General features: G+C 51.9%; 1 protein-coding gene across 3 annotated transcripts in view; it reads right to left on the minus strand.

Annotated features, from left to right (window-relative positions):
- Positions 1-15,311, minus strand: part of AKT2 (AKT serine/threonine kinase 2) — a 45,166-nt gene that overhangs the window by 17,403 nt on the left and 12,452 nt on the right. For 2 of the 3 annotated variants that reach the window (XM_064489330.1, XM_064489331.1), the window contains exons 2-4: positions 9,139-9,268; positions 2,080-2,208; positions 544-655 (exon numbers count right to left, since the gene is read on the minus strand). In XM_064489330.1, the coding sequence (XP_064345400.1) occupies positions 544-655; positions 2,080-2,208; positions 9,139-9,184 (287 nt within the window). In that variant the 5' untranslated portion in view covers positions 9,185-9,268. Of the gene's footprint in view, positions 1-539; positions 656-2,079; positions 2,209-9,138; positions 9,269-15,311 lie in introns of all 3 variants that reach the window. The other variant, XM_064489332.1, reaches the window with a different exon arrangement.

Genomic DNA, 15,311 nt, shown 5'->3' on the forward strand with positions numbered 1-15,311 from the left:
AGGCAGGAGGGCACAGAAGTCTCTATGGGAACGAGCCTGTCTGTGCCCACTGGGAAGAAGCTGCTGTAGGACACACAAGAACAGCAGTGAACCTGGGGTGGGGTGGGGGCGTGTGGAGCAGAAGTGAGAGTGAAGCTTTCATTAGACACCTCCTCATGCTGTTTGATTTTTGAACTAGGTGGATCTATATCTCTTCTGACTATTAAATTGATCTAAATCTGACTCTCTGGACCGCCCAGCTCAAAATCAGTAGAGATGCTCATAAAAATGCAGCTCCCTGACCCTTTGCAGACCTCCTCCAATCAGGGGCCCTAAAGTGGCCCAAACACCTCATTGTGAACAAGCCCCACTGTGATTCCAACACATCCTCCAGTGTGAGGAAACAGAGGGGGTCTGCAGACTGAGACCCCTGCTCTTCCTAGCTCACAGAAGGGCTGAATGGGAAACTCCTAAGCAGGGCCAGGAGAATCTGTCCATCTGTGCCCCTTCTCACACAGGGCCTGGCCCCTCTCAAAGGGCAGCCACACAGAGGCCCAGACTTGCCTCTCATCCGGAGAGTCTACATGGAAGGTCCTCTCAATGACTGTGGTCCACTGCAGGCAGCGTATGACAAAGGTGTTGGGCCGTGGTCTCTCGGTCTTCATCAGCTGGCATTCTGCAGAAGACGGGTGAGAGCAGGGAGGGTGAGGGGCAGCCCTGCCAGCCTGCAGCCCACATTCCCCCAGCCTCCTCCTGTGTGCCAGCCCCATGACACTTTAGTGACCCAGGCATCCCTGGCCTTGCCCCTACAGGGCTCAAGGTCCTGTGTGTGTGTAAGGGGGACAGCCTACCAGTGATGGCTCAGTGGTCAGGGCTGTGATGGGGTGCAGGGTGAGCTCAAGAGGCAGCCAACCCAGTTCAGGGGCTCAGGAGGGTTTCCCAGAGGAAGGGGCATCTCTGCACTGAGCCATGAAGGCAGAAGGGTACATTGTGCACAGAAGCCGAGAGGTGAGGGAGGTCCAGCATACTTAGGGAACAGCAAATCTGGTGTGAGGAAGGGAGAAGAGAGAGATAGGCGGCAGAGGTGAGCAGGGGCAGCTTGCAGGGCTCAGGGGCATGGTGAGGAATCTACACTTTGTCCTGAGAACAGCAGGGGGCCACAGAAGGCTTTAAATAGGGGAGGGATATAAACAGATTTAGACAGATTCCTCTGGCTGCTGAGTGGAGGGTGAGAGAGAATGGAGGCTGGAGCCCAGGGAGGAGGCTGAGGTTACACCAGAGTGGGGCAGGGGAAGGGAGGGAAAGGCAGGCAGGCAGGCCACAGGAGAGGTGGGGAGAGGCATCTAGGATGAGGGGGCAACCGGGCCCTCCCTGAGAAGAAGACAGGGAGAAGACTGGGGAGGAAAAGGGGACTCTGGGACATCGTGGGTATCCCACATGGGACACAGAGGATACAGGATACCCAGGGAGAAACATGCAGGAAGCCACTCAGGACAGGTGGGGAGTTCAGGCGGGAAGCCATGTCTGGGAACAGCCAAGCTGGGGTCACCACACACGGGAAAGCAACCAGGACAAGGCTTTAGGCAGGACAGAGAGGGCAGCGGGGCTGGATTCCAGAGCAAGCAGATGGGGGTGTCCTTGAAAGGTGAGGCTGGAGAAGAGCCTAGAGCAGGGAGCCAGTGGGGAGAAGACAGTGGCCTGGGCTACAGAGTGGCAGGGGAGATGACTGTCAAAGGACAAGGATATGGTGACCAATCAGGTCAGCAGGGAAGGAAGGTGGCAGGGGTCGAGGGCAGGATTGTAGTACTGTGAGGCCCAGGCCAGGGCTTTGTGCCTGACAAACTTTCACTGGTCAGAGTCTAGCCAGAAGGCACCACTTCGGGTAGCACAGAGTTGGGGACGGAAGGCTGGGTGATGCGCTAGCCTCTCTCTTTCCAGAACAGCCCCCTGGGCCCAGGTGACACAGAGGTGGAGCAAGGGAGGGGTGGGAAACAGATCTGAGGGCAAACAGGCCCAGACAGGCCCACAGCCCAAGAACGATCAAGCCCCATGTGCCCCCAAGACCTGCCAGTTGCTCTCTGAGCCCACCTAGAGACCCACCTGCAACAGAGAAGTTGTTTAAGGGGGGCAGAGTCTGGTCGGGGGCTTCGGGCCGCTCCTTGTATCCAATGAAGGAGCCATCGCTCTTCAGCAGGAAGTACCGGGGCCTCCAGGTCTTGATGTATTCACCTGAACCGAGCCAGGGCAGGAGGGAGAGGTCAGGGCAGTCATCCAGCGTGACAGTGCCTCACAAGGGGCGCCACGCTGGGAGGAGGACGGACAAGAGGGTGGGCAGGAGAGTGCATCTCCCAGAGAAGCCCTTGAAGTGGCCCCTGCTGACGCAGGCTGGGCCCAGTGATCCAGAGGTCAGATCTGGCAGGAAGGCGCCTGCCGCATTGTCCCAGGGCACCAGCTGCCTCAGAGTGTGGCCAGGGAGCCATCCTTGCCAGCGCATGGCCCTGTCCCAGGGGAGGCCCAGGCTTCCAAACACACACGCCCTGTGGCCCTCTAAGGCCAAGTCCCATGGGTTGGTATTCACCGGTACAGCTGGGCAGGTGGATCAAATGTCAAAACACTGTGCCAGGCGGGGTGTCACTGCTGCGGTGCCCTCCGAGTGCTCCCTGAGCCCTTCCATTTGTTCTGACCATGAACATCCAAGAGCCCTGAACACACACACACACACACACACACACACACACACACAAGATGGTGAAATATATCCACACAAAAATGTATGCATAAAAGTCCGCAGCAATAGTATTCATAACAGTAAGGCGGGGAAACTCAAAAGCCCATCAACCAATGAATGGATACACAAGGCGGGGCATATCTATACAATGGAATATTATTCAGTCACATAAAGAAATGAAGTACGAATTCACACCACAAGGTGGATGAACCATAACTTAAACTAAGTGGAAGAAGCCTGTCACAATGTCCACAAATTATATGATTCCATTTATATAACATGTCCAGACTAGGCAAACCTATAGAGATGAAAAGTAGATCAGTGGTTGCCTAGGGCTGAGGGGTGGGTGGAGTCTGGGAGGAGACTGGGGGGGTACAATAGCCAAGGTGGAGACCAGGCTCCTTTCAGGGTAGTGAGAATGTTCTGAAAGGGGTTGGGTGATGGATGCATAACTCTGAAGATACTAAAAGCCACTGAGCTACAAATGGCTAAATTGCATGGTATGTGAATTATATCTCAAGCTGCTAAAAAAAAAATAAATAAAATGGTAAATATAAAGCAAACATAAAGCACCCAGGCTCGCGAGGGCCCAGCACACCAATAAATAAATAATGCTCTTTATTATCAGCCCACTGGGCAAGCAAGGAGTGTGCCAGACCCTCACTCGTGGCTCACGGGGAGGCAGGATGGCAGGGTGGGCGCCAGTAAGTCACCTCACTTCTCTAAGTCTTTGTTTCCTCTTATGAGGATACCCATTAATTGATGATTAACTCCACCTCTAGTGGAGCTCTGTGCCAGGCACTGTCCTAAGTATTTTACAGGTTTTAACTTATTAAGTTCTCTCAAATGTAAGATACTAAATGATCCGATATATATAAAGTTCAAAAACTAGCAAATCCTCCAATGCAACAGCACAATAAAAGGATTACACACCATAACCAAGTGGCTTTTATCCCAGGACTGCAAGGGTGGTTCAAATCTATGAAAATCAATCAATGCAATACACATCCATAGAATGAAAGAAAAAATAACAAGATCATCTCAACTGATGTAGAAAAAGCATTCTACAAAACCCAACACCCTTTCATGATAAAAAGTACTCAGCAAGCTAGGAATAGAAGGGAATTTCCTCCACAGGGTAAACAGCATCTACGAAAAACCCACAGTTAACGTTATACTCAATGAAAAAGACTCAAAGCCTTCCCTTAAGATCAGGAACAAGACAAAGATGTCCACTGTCACCACTGCTGTTAAACACGGTAAAGGAAGTTCTAGCCAGAGAAAAAGAAAAAGAGACAAACAGCATCCAAGTGAAAAGGAATAAACAAAACCATCTTTATTTGCAGATAACATGATCCTGTATATAGAAAAATCACAAAAAATCCACAGAACAATTCTAGAGCTAACAAATCCAGCAAGATCAACACACAAAAATATGTTGTTTCTATAATCAGCAATGAATAATCAAAAAAGGAAATTAAGAATACAATTCCATTTACAATAGCACAAGGAGGAAAAGGTTTACATCCTAAAAACTACATAATGCTGCTGAAACAAATTAAGGACCTAAACAAATGCAAAGACATCCTGTGTTCATGGACTGGAAGACTTGATATTAAGATTGCAATACCACTGAAAGCAGTCTACAGATTCAACACATCCCCTATCAAATTCCAACAGCTTTTTTTGCAGTTGAGGAAAAGATCAATCCAAATAATTTACACAGAATTCAAATTTCACATGGCAACTGGTTCCAACAGCCAAGCAATTTTGAAAAAGAAGAACAAAGTAAAAGGACTTATACTTCCTGATTTTGAAGCTTACTACACAGTAATCAAATTAGTGTGGTGTAAGGACAGACATGTAAGACCAATGGAACAGAACTGAGAATGAAAAAATAAACCTACACACCTATGCTCAACTGATTTTTCAACAGTACCAAAACCATTCCATGGGGGGAGACCAGTCTCTTCAACAAACGGTGCTGCAACAACTGGATATTCACCCACAAAAGCAGAGACATGGACCCCTACCTCACATGATATAAAAAATTAACTCAAAATGGATCTACCTAAATATAAGAGCTAAAACAATAAAACTCTTAGAAGAACACACTGGGGTAAATCTTCATGACCCTGGATTTGGCAGCAGATTCTTAGTACAAGCAACAAAATAAAAAATAAATAAAAAAAAAATAAAGTGGACTCATTGAAATAAAAAAGTTTTGTGCAAACGATGTTATTAAGAAAATTAAAAGACAACAAACAGAATGGACAAAAATATTTGTAAATCATATATCTGATAAGAGTTTAGTATTCAGAGTATGTAAAAAACTCTTACAACTCAGCAACACAAAGACAGTCTGATTAAAAAAGGGTGAAGGACTTAAATAGACATTTCTCCAAAAATACGCAAATGGCCAGCAAGCATATGAAAAGATGCTCAACATCATTAGTCATAAAGGAAATGCAAGTCAAAACCATAACACTTAACATCCACTAGGGTGGCTTTTATTCCAAAAAGAAAAAAAAAAAAAAAAAAACTGAAAGAAAAAGAACGGGTGTTGGTGAAGGTGTGGAGAAACTGAAATCCTTGTGCACTGCTGGTGAGAATGTAAAATAGTGCAACCCTGTGGAAGTTTGGTGCTGCCTCAAAAAGTTAAATATAGAATATGCTGTAGATTATGCATATAGAATTATGACCCAGATTATATATTCATATAAATATTGTATTTATTATCTAATTACATAGAATATATTAGATTCCACACAGAGAATATACTACCTAGCAATTTTACTTTTAGGTGTGTATCCAAAAAAACCTGAAAACAAGTATTCAAATACTTGTCCACAAATGTTCATAGCAGCACTATTTATAACAGCCAAAAGGTAAAAATAACTCAAATGTCCATCAACAGATACATGGATAAACAAAACATAGTATACTCATACGATGGAATATTTTTTGGCCATAGAAAGGAATGAATGAATTATATGCTACAACATAGATCAACCTTAAAAACATTATGCTAAGTGAAAGAAACCAGACACAAGGGCCACACACTGCTTATTTCACTTATATGAAACGCCCAAAATAAGTAAATCCATAAAGACAGAAAACAAATTGGTGGTTGCCAGGGGCTGGGAGGAGGGTGAATGGGAACTGACCACTTAACGAGTACAGGGTTTCCTTTTAGGCTGATAATAATGTTTTGTAATTAGACTAAGGCAGTGGTTACACAACACTGTGAATGTACTAAAGGCAGCTGAATTGTGCACTTTAAAACAGTTAATTTTGTGTTATGTAAATTTTACCTCAATTTTTAAAAGCAAAGCAAAACTTGAAAACTTCACCTATGCTATTGGAGGTTAGGAGAACGGTTACCACTTGGGGGAGGCAAAGGGGCTTCTGGGGACTGACTTATTCTATTTCTTGATCTTAACACAGGCTTTAAAGTGAGCTTATGATTCAGACAATTACCTGTGGTGTTTTATATGTTGGTAACAATCTAAGAAAAAAAAAAAAGAAACCTAAAGGAAAAATGTCCTCACAACAATCTCATTTCTAGAGATGAGGAAACAGAGGCACAGAGAGGTTCCATTAGTGGCCTGAGGCTCACAGCTGTTAACTGGGAGAGCCAGGGCTGGAACCCAGGTTTGCGCTGTCCAGAGTCCATGCTCGGGACCACTATGCTGTACACCTCTAAACTGGCAGATGGGGCCTGGCCTGGTGGGGCCTGGCAGAGGGTATACTGAGGCTGTGTCAGAAAGGGGAGCACACCTGACATGACAGACCCGCCCCTGGAGCAGATCTCACTGAGCGACAAGCAGCCTGTGAGCCGGGCGCTGGTCCAGGAAGGAGGTGGAGGGCTCAAGCTCGAACCTCGGCGCTGCCACCTCCTGGCTGAAACCTTGGGCAAGTCGGTCTTCCTGCCGAGCTTCAGCTTCTGGCCTGCAAGACGGTGCCCATATCACAGGGCAGTAATGGAAACGCAACAAAACCAGGCCTGCCTAGAACAGAGCCCCGTGCCTGGCACAGAGTGGGCACACGGTAAACCAGAGCTGCTGTTATTTTAGGAGTGGGGTGCGGTAGCACAGATGTCCAAAGAGCCACCCTGCCTGCCCACCTCTGCCAGCTGCTGCTCAGAATGACAGGCACTGGGTTCTGCAGAGTGACGCACACGCACGTGTGTCGGGATGGTGCAAACCCAAGGCAAGTGGCTATCTCAGTAGTTCGTCTGGTCCACATAGATGAACAGAGACACTGAAGGCCTGGCGGGGGCTGGTCCACTTAATGCCATCAGCAACCCTAGACCAGAGACAAAGCCCTGCCCCAGCCACAGTTCTCTGGCCACCTCCAGAGCTCTCACCCCAGCCTAGGGAGCCCGAGACCTGGCACACCCTGACACACATGCACCACCACCCTCACAAACCCGATCATTCACCCAACAATCAGTTATTGAGCACCTGCTGCATGCCAAGCACTTTTTTAGGGCACTGGGGATATCTCAGTGAATGAGCCAGACAAAAACCCTGCCCTCATGAAGCTGACAATTTCCAGCAGCCTGGGTTGTTAACCCATTTTACAAATGTAAAACCAAGGCTCAGAAAGGTGACAGAGTTTGCCCACAGTCACACTGAGAGGAAGTGGCAGAGCCAAGTTAGAACCTCGGCACCTGCCAAGGTTCAGAAAGCTCCATCAATAACCCCAAACTCAAGGCTCAAGTTGGGCGAGTAGGCCAAGGTGCCATGAATGTCATCCTGCCTGGAAAGGACAGCAGGAAACAGGTCTCCCCGGCTCAGTCTGATGGGGGAAGCCTGGCCTGGGAAGCCGCCTCTGTCTCTCATCCCTGCTCCGTGTCTGCGGGCTGGGACAGGGCAGGAATGGGCAGGCACATCTCCCAGTTCCCACAGGGCCAGCCCATCAGCCTCCTCGCCTCCTTCAAACATGCCTGACCCACTCCCCTCTACGGACTCACGGGCTGTCCCCTTCGTCCTTGCCCCAGTTAACTGTGGAACTCACTCCTTTGCCTCCTTCAGATCTTTATTGAAACACCTCCTTCTCAGCAAGGCCCTCCCTGACCATCCCGTTTACAGCCCGCCAGCCCGCCTCACACCCCTCACTCCTCACATTGCTGGATTTTTCCCCATAGGCACTCACCACCACTGGACACGCTTGTCTACTCAGCTGCCACCTGCCCTCCCCATAAAGGTAAGACATCAACACGACGATGGGGACTTTTGCCTGTTTGGTTCCCTGCTGTCTCCCCAGTGTCTAGAACAGTGCCTGGAACACAGTAGCTGCTCAGTAAATGTCTGCCGAGTGACTGAAAGGACAGAGAGTGGCTACCCCCAGGCCTGGGACCCCGTCCCCGGGCGAAGGTCCGCGGAAGCCAGGGCAGTCGGCCCCCTTCACTCCCTGACGCCTGGACAAGCTGACTCTCAGTACGTGCTTCTTTCCAGCCGTCCCTGCACATGGCAGTGAGGCCGTCAAGTGTGGCGGTGTGGGACAGGGGCCTTGGGCCTCAGGTCTAGTCTCTTAGTCTCTTCCCTGTAAATGACTTTACTTCTCAGCCGCACACCAGCACAACCAGATCTGGACACACACTGGCTCACGACAGCCTGGAGAGTTAAAGCTCTCTCTGTGCCGCCAGGGCCCAATGGTTCGATGCTGCATCGCCGCTCTGCCCACCTCCTCCAGCCCGCCCTCACTCACTCTGCTGCAGCCTCACTGGCCAACTCTCCATGCAGGTACATTCCTACCTCTGACCTTGCTGTCCCATTCGCTGGGACGCCCCTGCCGGCTCTCTGTGTGGCTCACTTCCTCACCTCCTCCAGGCCTCTGTTCACTGCACCCTCCTCAGGGCCGCTTCCCCTGACCACCCCATTTCACTCCCGCCCCTTCCCTCTCACAGCTCTCACCACCTCACATATGTCTGTTCATCTATTTATTGTCTGTCCCCACCCCACAATGGATCACAAACTCCATGAGGGCACCAGAGTGTCCCCAGAGCCTGGGGCGGCCTGGCACACCACACATGTTCCAGGAGTATTTGCTGAATCAATAAATGCTGTGTTACTTCAGTTAAGGGACTTCTCTGAGCCTCCATTTCTTCATCTATAAAATGGGGCCAGGAATGAGATCACTAATGCAGAGGCAGAACTGGAGGCCTGGCCTGGGAGCTCCTGCAGGGGGTCCAGCTGGGCCTGGGCCTGGAGACTCAGGCCCAGACACAGCCCCAGCTCCTCTGCCCAGACCACTCTCAAACACTTCATGAAACCGGTGAGTGAGGAGCTACTGGCCTAGGGCAGGCAGGCAGGGCTCGGAATACTGGCTCCTCAGATGGGAAAGACCCTGTAGCTCTGCCTCAGGAGGAGAGCCAGGCCAGGAGGGGGAAACATGCGATCCCGTGGGCAAAAGCAGCCCCTTACCGCGCTTGTGGAGCCAGCCTTCTTTGATGACAGACACCTCGTTCATGGTGGCAGCGTGACACGCTGTCACCTAGTTTGGGACAGCTCAGGGCAGCAGGACATGCAGGAGGCACGGTGGACAGAGCACGGTCTGCAAGACAAGAGAGGAGCCATCAGAGTGGGAGGGGTATTCGATCCCAGACAGCCTGCCTCTGGCCCCTATGATGGGGTAGAGCCAGCAAGGGTGGGGAGAGATCTGCCCTCGGGGCCAGTCTGAGGGGGGGAGACGTGGCCGTGTCCCCGGGGACCCCAATCCTGGGGGAAAAGGACACGACCCTGCCTTCAGAGCCCTAATCTGGCAGGAGCAGAGCTTCCTGGCCTGTGTCCAGGCCAGGCCCTGCACGTCGAGCACCCATGAACAGAGGCAGCCCCCTCCACCCACCTTCATTTCTGACAGGGGGAAGGCAAGGGAGCAGTGCTCCGCCCCCCGCGTCACTCCCGTGCCCCAATGCTGAGGTAACCTGGGATGAATCACCTCAGGGAGTGCTCGAAGCCACCAGAAACTGCCTGCCACCCCCGATCACACACACACAGACATACTCCTTCTCTCACTCATCTCCTTTCCAAACCAAGGAGCCACCAACCTGCCACCTTTAACAAACCAAGTCCCCCTACCCCCTGCACCAGGCTACCCCATGTCACTCCCTCGGCCTCAGTCCACTCGTCCCGACAGATGACAGAGGAAACAAAGTTCGGAACTCCCGATCTTGAACAAGAAAGCCACCTACTGTGTATGTGCTTATCTGGGGTCTAGGAGCCGGTCCTGGGGGCTCGACCAAGGCCCTCGTCCCTTCCCCGAGACCTCTGCTTCTGTCCTCAGGGACCAGCAGCCGACAGACTGACAGACGCCGAGGCCGCTGCTTCGTCTCAGGTTCCCGGGGCGGAGGGGAGAAGGGGGGAGGCAGCCACCAGCTGGGCCTCTACCTGGAGCCACAGGCCTGGACAGGGGCCATAGAGCCCAAGGCGCCTTTTGCCTTTCCTGGCTTGGGGTTATTTGCGGACAGCAGGTCAGGAGCTATGGTGGCCCCCAGAGAAGTGGCAGCTGGCTCTGGGGACACCGTGGGCATCAGCTTTCTCTCGTGCCCCAGGGGAGCTGGTGGGCCGGACGCACCACTGCCTGGCATGTGACTGTGGCAAGCTGCCCAGGCCCTGGGCAGAGGGGAGGGAGGTAAATGGGAGGAAGAGAAGCGGAGGAAGAGAAGATGGACAGTGACAGGGAAGTAAACAGCAGGGTGAGAAATCACATTCTGGACTCTGAGCAGCAAAGACAGGGCCCAACAGGGCTCCCTCCCCCAGCAGGCATGGCCAGCACCCCAGGGGCTCATATACACAGATGGAACACACCCAGGACCACCACCAGTTTCTTGGATCCTACATGACCCCCAGTCTGTGCTTCAGTCTCTAATGTGACCAGGGTCTCCATTCCGGCCTCCCGATGATATGGCTCAGGTCCAGCACTGCCCTCTCCCATGAGGACTCGCTCCACATCCTCCCTGGCCTCCCACCCTCCAATCTGTCTCCCATTCAGCAGCTAGAGGGACTCTCACACCTGACCTGTGGCTTCCCACTGCCATGGGATTCCTCAGCTTGGGATTCCAGGCCCCTTAGGACCTGGCCTCTGCCGACCCGCACTCCAGCTGCCTCCCATCACTGCTCAACCACCAGCTTCCTGACTGCCTGGCCTCCTGACCACCTCTTCCACCCTCCCCTCACCCTTTTCCCTTTCCCTCCCCTCCCCTCCCACCCTGGCTTTCTCCCTGGGCTCCCAGCCTCTGCTCTCAACCCCCATACTCCATCTCAATCTGACCCAGTCCCTCCCTGTTCAAAACCCTTCCATGGCTCCCCAGTGTGCTCAGAACACAGAACAAAGTCCTTTCCACCACAAGAAGGCCCTGAATAAGCTGAGGCACCTAGAAAGCCCTCTAGAAAGGCTAATGACCACGATGATGATCATTACACCAGCCACTACCCACCTCTCCAACCCCTCCTCCCTCTACTCTCTGCCAGGCTTCTGTCACTCAGGCCCTTCCCTCTGGCCTCATCCCCAGTACCCTCTGTGAGTTCTCCCTCCTCCTCAAGGTCTTAGCTGAATCAATGCCTCCTCCAGGAGGCCCTCCTGACCTCAGAGGTTGCGTTGAGTGTTCTCTGTACCTCTCCTTGGCCAACTCTCCCCACACCTATAAATGCTAATTCCTATTAGCACCTGTAAGTACACCAGCCCTGTGTCCGGCTCTGTGTTGAATGCACAATGAACCAACCCAAGTCATCCCAACAGATCCCCAGTCCAGGACTAGACACAGCTGCAGAAACATTTCTAGAATCTATTAACACCACCAATATTTTTTTTGACTATGTTCTAAACTCCAGACTCTGTCCCGGGTGCCAGAGACAGAGCATCCTAAGACACAGCCCCTGCCTTCATGAAGCTCACACTCCAGTGGGGGAGGTGGACGATGCACAAATACAAGTGCAACAGCATCAGGTGGTGGTGAAGAAGCAGCAAGCGGGGAAGAAGACAGCAGGCAAGGAGCGCTGTTAGCTGTGTGGTACAGGGGACATGTGAGCTGACACCTGAATTAACTCACGGAGTGAAACTTGCTGACATTAGGAAACAAATTTTAGGCCGGGCGGACAGCAAGTGCAAACCTCCCAAGGCAGGAAGGAGCTTGGGGAGTGTGGAGAACTGCCCAGGCCCAGTGTGGCTACAGGGTAAGGAGCCGGGCTGGGGTGGATGGGGAGAGCACGCAGGGCCTGGTGGCAGGTGTGGTGGGCAGTTACGGAATTAGGGAACTCCTCTCCAACACAGGGGCCCATGCTGCACTTTCCCCTGGTACGAGCTCAGTTCAGAATGGGCCTGGGTTCCCAAACAGGGCTGGGGTAGGGAACCCAGAGTCCAAAGGACAGGTGGATATGGAAGGCAAGGACAGCAGCCTGGTGTCCAATCTCAGCTCTCTCCTCCCCTGACCCCTCTCTCCCAGGCAACTTCATCTCTCAGAGCCTCCAAGATTAGCAGCACCAGGGCTGTCAGTAGCACTAAAGCACCCACTGTGTGGCTACTGCCTGGCCCCCAGTGGACACCCAAACATGTGGCTGCCACGATTGGAGAGAGGAGTGAAGGTAGCCAGGTGTGGTCAAGAGTGGTCAGGGCTGCAGAGTCCAAGAGCCAATGCCAGCTGGGTGGCCTTGAGTGGGCCGGTACTCCCACAGAGTCTCTCCTGTCCGCTCTCAGCCACCCCACCAGAGGGCTGGGGCCCTGACCATGACCGTGACCGTGCCCAGGGGAGGGCAGAGGCTCTGAGAGGGGAGGCATTTACCTTGGGTTTCCCAGCTGAGGGGTAGTGGAGGCCCTGGCTGCTACTCAACACACCAGAGCCACTTTTTACATTCTAACTCCGGGGACTAAAAAGCCAGCAGCAGTTTGGGTGAGGACAGGGGGAGGGACTGGGAGATCCCCTGCATCCTGCCGGGATCCTGATCCCGGGATCCTGCATGTCCTCCCACTGAGGGTGGCGCCTCCGCTGAGGTGTCTGTGACGCAGGCCTGCAGTGATGAAACACCATCACTGCAGCCAAGAAGATGGCCTGCTCCCGTGGGAGCTGCCGCTGGAGGACACCCAGGCGGGAGGACACAGACCTGCTTCTGGAAGTGGGTGTCAGCCCACAGGGGCCTGCCTGGCCGCCTACCTGCAGGCACCACATCCCACAGTCGGGAATGCCTGCACGGCCCCACCCCACTCGCTGCTTCCTAGGGTGCCTGGGCCTCAATCGGCAGAGGGTCTGAGCAGGAGCTGTAGCTGTTGGCTAGGGGTTAGCCAGCTGGGAGGCAAGGTGAAAAGCGCAAGGGCACCTCACAGGAGAGGACACCCTCACAACCAAGAACGCACATAGCCTCATTCATTACGGAAATGCAAACTGAAACCATCCACCAGAATGGCTAAAATTTTTTAAACTGACGATGCCAAGTGTTGTCAAAAAAGTAAAGGAATTGCTACTGGTGGGGGTATAAAATGGTTCAAACCACTATGGGAACTCGCTGGGCAACAGGAATTAAAAACTCAATATATCCCTCCCCAACGGCCCAACGGTTCCACAGCCCCCCAACAGAAATGAGCATATCTGTTCACCAAAAGACACATGCTAGCATGTTCACAGCAGCAATACTCACAGCAACCTCAGAACTGGAAACAGACCAGGTGTCTACCCAGAGGAGAACAGATAAACAACCTAAGGTAAATTCACACAGCGCAACACCACTCAGCAATAAAAAGGAAAGAACTACTGATACCTGCCCCAGGGATGAAGTGTAAAAACCTGAAGTGGAGCGAAAGAAGCCAGACGTAAAACAACACATCAAGTATGAGTCCACAGACAGCAAGTTCAGAATAGGCAGCACGACACTGTTTCTCACTCATAAAACTGCGCAGAAAATCACGGAAGCAAATGTCCAAAATTCAGGAGAGTTGTTACATTCGGGAGCAACAGAGGAGTGGGGTTTCTAGGAGCAGACAATATTCTATTGTGACCACACAGAATTACAGCTTTACAGTTGTTACACTATACTGTGTAAAATATGTTGAACATATTTTTCAGTATTTTTTGACAAAAGAAGTATCATTAAAAAAGAACCTGGGTGTAGCAGTCTAGAAGATACAGAGAGCTGAAATCAGGCTTCCTGGCTTCCAGGGCACCCCCAAACCCCCAAGACTGGCTTGCCTGGATTTTCACCTCAAGGCCAGTCACCAGTGAATAAAGAGGAGGAATCTGAGGTCCGAAGGATCCAAATTTCAACCCCAGGCGCTGCTGCTTCTTGGCTGTGTGACTGCAGGCAAGTGACACTCTGTGCGCCTGAGTGCTCCCATCTGTACACGATCCGGCTGGAGGAGGGACCCGCAGCCCTAGAGGGAGCAGGGCCCCAGGCTTCCAGCCCTGTAGCCCATGGTGGGCAGGGCTGGAGTTTTGGTGAGAACATGTAATAGAGAGGAAAGCTGACGGGGAATGAAGATCACCACCCGCAGTGGTCAGCTCAGGGCAGGGAGGGCGAGGGGACTGGAGAGGGGTCCCTAAGGGGGCTCTGACCGCACTGGCAAGGTTTTATTTTTTAAATAGTTGCTGAGTACATGGGTATCACTTACTCACTCTTTCATTCTGCCTCAAACATCCTAATAAGTTACTATTTTTCTAAATTTTAGCCCTTTCTATTCCCATCTGTCTGCCTCGGGGATCCCGTTTCTTGATGATTTCCAAACTGTAGCTCCCTCCGAAGCTTCACCTCACACTGCTGGGTCACTCACGTCCATCAGAAGTGACTGACAGGACAATGCAGGGCCAAGAGGAGAGAGGCCCTCGCATGACTGCCTCGTCCTAGCCAGCAGCCCTGAGTAGGGACTGGGTGGGAAAGGGTCCTTTCAAACCTCTTTCTTCATCTGTAAAATCAGTGTTGTCGTGGTTCCTGCTGCTAAGAAGGGTGGTGTGGCCTAGCGCTTCTGTCCTCGCCCCTCCTACAATCCAGGACCTTGTGGCCACCTGAGTCCGAGCCCCTTCCTCCTCTGCTCAAACACTCCCATGGCCCTATCTCACCCAGAGTAAAAGTAGCCAAAGTCCTTACAGGAGCCCCAGGACCCTATGAGGTCTGCTCTATCCCCCCTCATCACTTCTCCAAACACATACTATGGCACTGGTGCCTCCGACACACAGGGACACCCCTACCTCAGGGCCCTTACACATGTTGCCCCCTCACTTGGAACTCGCTTCTCTGAGTATCCATAGGGACCCGCCCCACTTTCTTCAGCCTCTGCTCACATGTCTCTTTCTCTGCAAAGCCTCCCTACCCTCCCTGGTCAACAGTGCAGCTAGCTGATGTCCTCTTATCCTTTACTTTTATTCCTAAGTGCTTATCATCACAGACACAAGTGTATCTATTTACTTGTTCATCAGTTTACTGTCGACTTGTGCTGGGTTCACAGTGGGCACTTAATATTTGTGGAATAAATATAAGAGTGAAGCCCTGGGCCCAGAACAGGCTCAAAATAAGTTAAATTCCTTTCCTTGCCACTTGTCAAGTCCTTTCTCTCTCACCCCCTCTCCCTGACCTGCTTTCTATGCCAGACAGCACAGATGGGATAAGGGAAGCAAGAG

The sequence above is a fragment of the Camelus dromedarius genome, chromosome 9 (genome assembly GCF_036321535.1).
Source record: "Camelus dromedarius isolate mCamDro1 chromosome 9, mCamDro1.pat, whole genome shotgun sequence".
Lineage (NCBI taxonomy): Eukaryota > Metazoa > Chordata > Mammalia > Artiodactyla > Camelidae > Camelus > Camelus dromedarius.